Source organism: Eurytemora carolleeae, unplaced genomic scaffold, assembly GCF_000591075.1.
Source record: "Eurytemora carolleeae unplaced genomic scaffold, Eaff_2.0 scaffold2054, whole genome shotgun sequence".
In the NCBI taxonomy this organism is placed as follows: domain Eukaryota; kingdom Metazoa; phylum Arthropoda; class Copepoda; order Calanoida; family Temoridae; genus Eurytemora; species Eurytemora carolleeae.
The window spans coordinates 25,701-33,447 of record NW_019402080.1 but is presented as its reverse complement, the minus strand read 5'-3'; the positions used below and the strand labels follow the sequence as shown (position 1 = coordinate 33,447).

The following is a 7,747-nucleotide window of genomic DNA, read 5'->3' as shown; positions in this document are numbered from 1 at the left end:
GCTATTTGTATTGATCTCTCCCTTCGTCGCCGTTAAATTCGTTAGTAAGCAGATAATTAGAGTCCTTCTCAAGATCACTTCATCCAATAATCGAAGAACCTAAATAGCGTAGATCTATTTTAATTTGTAGTGGAACTGTTAAGAAAAGAGTAGTTCACTACAATCATTTCGTAAATGCACATATCCTAGATGTTTAAAGAAAGTCTACTCGTAATTTTTTCAACAAGTTCTCGTAAAATTTTCTAATAATTGTGATCATGTATTATAATTTGATACCCTTGTATGTTTTAACTGTGGATGTCTTATGTTAACTAATTGTATAAATATCCATTTTTCGAAATTTAAAAAAGAAAGTTTTGAACTTATTCTTTTCGAGAATCCGATTATTTATGATTTTAGTATATAGTATTTTTATTATTTCTTCGTAACTATTCTGTAACCCTTAATCCATATAGAACTAGTATTCGTATCTTACTGTACTATTTAATGTATTTTAATTCTTTCTTTCTGTATCCTGTATCCTGTACTCTTAATATCTTGTATTATCCAACCCTGTACTCTTCTTATATCCTTTATCTCTGTACTAAAACATGCTGTATCTCTGTCACCAATGTTCTGTATCCTGTTTCCTGTATCCTGTACCCTTATTTTCTGTATACCGTATCTCTTTACTCTGTATCATGCATCTCCGAACTTCAATATCCTGTATCCTGTATCTCTGTACTCCTTATTCTATTTCCCCGTTACCGGTGTGCTGTATCCTGTATCCTGTTTCCTTTCTCTAATTTCTGTATTCCAATATTCTGTATTCAATATCTGTATTACAATTTTATGTAATTCACTATTTTGTGCCCTGTATCTCTGTACTGTATCGAAACCAACTTATTAAGTAATTAACTAAACTTATCTATAAAATGCACGTGATTCATTAATAGTAGGATTATTATCATTATTTTTATCACCATCATTTTCAGACAAAAATGAGATTCAACCCGGAAACCAATTTTTAGACTACAAATCTGAAACCTTTAAAACCAGGAGCGGGTAAATTGGAACTAGTCTTCAGACGCTCAGGAACCAGGAACTATAGGAACCAGTGATTCATGGAGATGAAAAAAATCGACCAAGCTGGTAATTCATTTGTATTGTATAGGTGGCATCTCAATTTTACGAATTTCGACCATTAAAATGTGACGAATTTTTGAAATTTCCTTCATTGCTTCCGCTGCAAAAGTCATTATCTAGGATTGATAATAAACAATTTTTAGCATTAAATGAGCAAAAATTTAAAAGACACCGTTTGTGTTATCGGCTGGTCAATCTCCAAATCAACGGTGTCTGAATTTAATGAATTTAAGCCGCGTCTCAAATTCCCCCAAAAACCGGTTTCAAGTGAGCTTAATTCTTGAAAAATTTAATACAAATTGAAGTGGAACTACCAAAATTTGAGCCGCAGCTTAAATTCTTTAAATTCGGTACAGTTTTCTGGGTTACACACAAAGGACAAACCTTCAGAGACGATGGTACGGAATGTACAGTGTCCGTGTCTGTTTCCTTTCATTCATGATTCCCTCCAATGCAACTTCTAAGCATGTTTTAAGCTATGAAAGAATTATATTTAAGGTAGAAAACTCGACTTAACTTTCGGGATCGTGAGCATCTAAGTTTCTTTGAAGGATAATACTGTAGGATGATGAACAGGAAAATTAAGGATGAATAAATGTATCATTTACTCTCAGACAAATTTCCATTGATTCTAATTTGCCTGAGAGTTAATGACATTCCTTTGTAAAAAATAACAAATTATTTTTATTATTTATTATTATTTTTAAAAGGGGCGGGATTAGATAAAAATTGTTGCATACCAAAAAAAACAGCTTTTTATAAAGGAATGAGAATTTTTGAATAAATAAAAGAGGTTTTAAAGAATAAATGCAAATTGAGCGAGTTAATGAGAGAGGTGAAGGAAGAAATGACAGAGCTTAAAGAAAAAATAGACAATTAAAGGGAGTTTGAAGAGAGTTCCAAAAAAATGAGAAATTATATTCTTGAAATTGATCCAAAATGTAATTTGTTTAAATTCGAAAATATCACTTCCAATTGCATGCTTTAAATTGATAAACAAATTCTATATTAAAGAATTTTAAATTTCCAGGAAAGCAAAACTGAAGTAGCTCTTCATTAGATCCTTATTTTTTTCTTTATTTTATAAAGTATTATTTACTTTAGACACCAATAAAATTCAAAAGAAGTTCAAGGCTTTCGAATTTTAAGTCGGAACTTATGATTAAAAATTCGATAATCAAATAAACTTAACTTTATCTTCAAAATGAAATTTTTAAGCGAATTTTTCTGATTTTAGAAATATATATCCCAAGGAATTAACTTAATCCGTCGGACGGCATAATATACAGATAAGCGGATTAACTTAATCCGTCGGACGGCATAATATACAGATAAGCGGATTAACTTAATCCTCGGACCGCATAATATACAGATAAGCGGATTAACTTAATCCTCGGACCGCATAATATACAGATAAGCGGATTAACTTAATCCTCGGACTGCATAATATTCACTATACAGATAAGCGGATTAACAATGTATAAAAGTTTCAGCCTCATGTATTTATATAGCAGGTGGAGCTGAGGTCGGGGTAGAGGCCGGGGAGGACTGCCAAGAGGCTGGGGAGGACTGCCTAGAGGCTGTAGAGACCGACAAAGCTGATCTTATTCAAGATAACGGTAAAATGTTAATCTCAAGAATGGTTTAATTCCGTAAAAGACAGATTTTTTAATTTGTCTGTTCCAAAAATTTCCTTTGTGGAATTTCTCTCGTTGAATTCGCAACTTTCGTGTGGAATACCGTTATCTTGAACGCTTGTTCTCGATATCCAATGTGGGCACGTTTACATTGGAGATCAAAATTTGATTTTAGTTATCCCTGCAGGGTATTATCATCACGTGAAATCGAAGAGGAATTAAATGAATCCTAATACGCTGGTGGAAGAAGTTAATCCGGAATCATGGCTCTAACTTGGTCGTGACACCCGACGTTAGGTCTAAACTATGGCAGGCCGTAAAGCCTTGATCTAGGCGGGATCGTGATGGCGTACCCCATTTAGATCGAGGAGCCCACGGGACCTCCCTAGCTTCTTGAATTGAATTGAAGACGGAAATCAATACTTGATTCCAAGTTCTCACTTTTGAAATTACAATAATTGCAGTGTTCGGATTTTTAACTATTAGACAGTGAATAGGAGTAAAGGGAAGGGAAATGGCGCTGGTCTGGCATGAGAAAGTCGGTCGCACTGCTTTGCAGACGAGTTCGGTATTCCTTACACGCACTCTTTTGGTTCATAATCACAACATGACTACAGTCAAGGAAATTGCAGAACAATGTCGTTAATTATAATTAAACTTGAAAACGAGTAGTTTATTGTAAACTTTAATCAAATTATATTCCTTGCATAAAAATTTGGCTTATGAAGTGTTGACTTAAATATGTAAATAATATATTACATGTATATTAAACTTATTTTTAAGTAAACAATTTACAATAAACAAATGCACTCTCCTAGACTGTATGAATACCGAGATTCTTACGTACTGTATATACCTACAGTACACGCCTTCTTCGGTTCGGTATTCCTTACACACACTCTTTTGGTACAGACACACACACATGAAGTTTCCGCCCCCTGCTATTAGAGGACAAAATATATTATTAGATTTAACTTTTTTGGGATTATTTTTTATTGTTATTACTGTTTAGATGAGAGAAACTTGAATTTTTATTGTTATTATTGGTTAGATGAGAGAAATTTGAGTTTTTATTGGTATTATTGTTTAGATGAGAGAAACTTGAGTTTAGTATATGGAGGACTGGAATATGAAGAACTCTCAAGGTGAAAACAATTTTCTTTTTCATTTGACGTAATTGGAAATAACCTTCTACTGAAACCTGCGCCTGATCAAGAATGAATGATTTTCTAGTCAAATTTTGAAACCCTCATTAATGAGATTTGCGGATTTTTGCGACTGTTATTTCATGCATAACGAAGAATGAGGTGGGCTTCGTTTGCCTCAGTTTGTTGAGATGCGTCTGTTCAAGAAGAGGCTCACAATAAATTACGCCTGTTTTCTAAATCATTTCGACAAATAAATAAGAAATAAATAAATAACATTTTTTTATCAAATAATTGAATAAACACTTTTAGATGTCGAATGGAGGACATTTATACATTATACACTTCTAATATATGAGGGGAAAAAAATCTGAAGTTTTAAATTTTTTAGCTGCAACCTGGAGGAGATGACGTGTGTAGAATGGAGAACTAGGGCTGAAGAAGAGCTCCAGGAGAAATCCGAATGGAGGGAGAGAGATATCCAGGCTCTCAGGTAATCAAAACCTGGGAATCCCCCCCATCTCATCCAGGCTCTCTGGTAAATCAAAACCTGGGAATCCCCCCCCCCCATCCATCTGAATTTTACTCCATGTATTTTATATGATTTCAACGGATTAATGGTTGACGGGCTATTATCATAATTATTAAAATGTTTAGAGAAAGTGTATAAATTATCTTTTAAAAACTCCCCCCTCTCTAAATTTTACTCTTGTGTGTTTTACTTCTTTTTATCTCTAATTTGATCAAATGTGGTTTTTCGCTTGCATGTTTTTTCTCGATAATATCTCCCTAAAATAGAGATCTTTTGGATATCGTTCTGAATCTGACATGGAGGGTCACTTAGAAATATGCTTAGTCCATTTAATATAGGGACTCCATTGAAACTCGTCTAAAAACCCTTTAATACGTCTACAGTCCCTTTAATATGTCTACAGTCCCTTTAATACGTCTACAGTCCCTTTAATACCTCTACAATCCCTTTATTACGTCTACAGTCCCTTTAATACGTCTACAGTCCCTTAAATACATCTACAGTCCCTTTAATACGTCTACAGTCCCTTTAATACGTCAACAGTCCCTTTAATATGTCTACAGTCCCTCAATATGTCTACAGTCTCTTTAATATTTCAGGGACCTGGTTGAGGCTGAAGAAGGTTTAGTGTGTGACACATCAGATGCATTTCTTATTAAATTCCTCAGGAACACATAATTCTAAATTAAACCATTTAAACATTATTATTTTGGGTTGCAGCAAATTGATTATTAAGTACAATAGGTGGCAACAGAGAAATTAACCAATTATCTACTACGTCACAAGTGTCAAATATAACAAGGAAAACAAAATTGTCTCACATTAGTTGACATGTTTTCCAAGATTAAATAAAAAAGTGTAAAAACAGAAACTAAAGAACACATAAAAATGCACTTATTTTACTTCAGGAAAAGCACTTTATTCTAAAATTATCACTATTATTGATGATTTTGTCGGACACACAAACTGAATTGACACTTGTGACGACAGAATACAACTGTACTAAGAATGAACAAATTCTACGTTGCCATCTTTTGTAATAGAATCTATTTGGGTTGCAGTGATGTAAAGACAGAAATGTTCTTTTCATTGATAATAGTCTAGCCTAGATTATATTTTGTCCCGACCTACTAAATAGTTTTAAATCCTAATTTTTTAAACTGTCTTATCAGTTATAAATTGTGGTCACTCTTTGATATAATAAGCTTTGAAAAACAAAAATAAAAAGTTAATTTTGTTATTCTGAAGAAAATCCGGGAACCAATTAAACTATGTGCTATGATATACACATACATAATACAGCTAATTAGTAATTAACATTTTAGCATGATGAATAATATAAAACACTTATATAAGAAGATTGAGCATGAACGTAGCATGTTTGTGCACAATATTTCTTCAAATAGTTATGGAGAAATTGAACAAAATAATAAGAATTATAAAATAGTTTTATCAGTATATTGACAGAATTATTATTTCATAGAGTACTTCACACATCAGAAGATCAAGCAGATGTTAAAGATCTGATTCTGAGAATTGACTTATCATTATTTTAAAGTTTTCATACTTTTCCTTATCTTTATATTTTTTTCTAATGATATTGTTTTTCATTTTTCCATGTCTTATATTTGACTGGTTAGTTATTTATCTACTTTGAAAATAATTTTTATAAAATCATAAATATTTTTCCACAAATTTTTTCTTGAATTTCGATGTTTTGTGTTAGAGCTAAGAAGTTTGATTATGAATCAAGTTTCCGGATGCTGCAGAGATATTTGGGCCTACGAGCTCGAAGCCCAGGGTATGTTCAGACGTTATTTCTTTTCATTTTTTCTTATCCTTGTTTGGTTTTGAGCGTCCCTTTTGGATTGGCGATTAAAGGATTTTTCTTAAACGCACTTTTCAATTTAAGTATATTTGAAATTACATTTACTGTCCGAGGGGGGGAGTCCAGAGTTTCTCAAATAGTAATCACCGCCACCCAAATCTGTTTCGCGGCAAGCGCGCTCCTCAATTGGTAATCTCCACCACCTCAAATAGTAATCACCATAAAATTTTGTTTTATGTGATTTGAATTTAATGCACTTTTAACACAATTTTCGACATCTATCGGGGTTATATGGCATCTGTATTGACTTAAACTAAATTTTCAAATTATTTTCAGATTTTTTTGGTCAACAAAAACTGAGAATCAAGGCACAGTTCATTTTAGCCGAATCTTAGATCCAATTGGCCACTTTAATGACTGCATTTCATGATTGGCGTCAAGATACAAAAAAGGTCGGGCTGCCTGTTTACTAAAAATTATCTCATCGCGCACAAAGTAATATCAATCTCCATTTAAAAGATATTTTCAAAAAACCTTTACAGTGTTTAGATTTTTGTATTAGCCAACTCGAGTTCAACATCTACAACAAAACTAATTATATGCATAGAAAGAACATAAAATTTTGAAAAATTAGTCTTATCACACCAACTACTGAAAATGAAGTATTTAGTCCACTAATAATGGGTTAAAGTTTCCTCTGCATATAAGGAGTTTAAAACAACATTCAGAGGAAAATGCCGCAAACATTCTTAAAGCGAAACTTGAAACTAAAAAACGTAATATATTTCTAGCACTTAGTGTGGCATATTTATTGATTTATTTTCGAAACTAAGGAGCAATAAAGAAAGCTTTAACAATATCGTACACCATAGGGCCATTAAAAGAGGTCAATATGGTCTTATTTCTAAGAAATAAACGATTTAATTTTATGCTTTTTTGGGGTGATTACTATTTGAGGTGGTGGAGATTACCAATTGAGGAGCGCGCTTGCCGCAAAACAGATTTGGGTGGCGGTGATTACTATTTGAGAAACTCTGGACTCCCCCCCTCACTGTCCCTTGAAAGTTGAAAACCTTCTTCTAGGGAACAGTTATGCCCTCTAGCGGACTAATATCGAACTGATCTTTGTTTTAGTAACTTTGCAAAGAGTCTTCCTTCCCAAACCGGTTCCATTTTTGAACAGCAGTTGCAGCACGTGCTACCACACAGGTAAAACTAAAAAAGCCGCAAAAAAAATGTAAAATCATTACAAATCTTATATTTTTAGGGACCACATGGCACGGAGGGTGTTTATGTTTAGAGCCGGAAAATGGGATACTGGTCTGTTAAATGCACAGGTTATTATGATCTTGTATAAAATAAAGCATATTTAAATATATGAAAGCATATAATTTCATTTGGTTAAGATCGTTTTTTCCTATATAATATTAATAAAGCTCTTCGCTCATGAATTTATATTTGTATGTAATTAATAATTTAC

General features: G+C 32.9%; 1 protein-coding gene across 1 annotated transcript; it reads left to right on the top strand.

Annotated features, from left to right (window-relative positions):
• Window positions 1-6: 6 nt before the first annotated feature.
• LOC111717792 (alpha-tocopherol transfer protein-like) lies at window positions 7-7,640 on the top strand. Its single transcript, XM_023493239.1, has 8 exons — window positions 7-1,131; window positions 2,637-2,744; window positions 3,853-3,907; window positions 4,299-4,400; window positions 5,039-5,107; window positions 6,166-6,240; window positions 7,402-7,476; window positions 7,535-7,640. The coding sequence occupies exons 1-8, from the start codon at window positions 1,104-1,106 to the stop codon at window positions 7,638-7,640; spliced, it is 618 nt and encodes a 205-aa protein (XP_023349007.1). The 5' UTR covers window positions 7-1,103.
• Window positions 7,641-7,747: the final 107 nt, after the last annotated feature.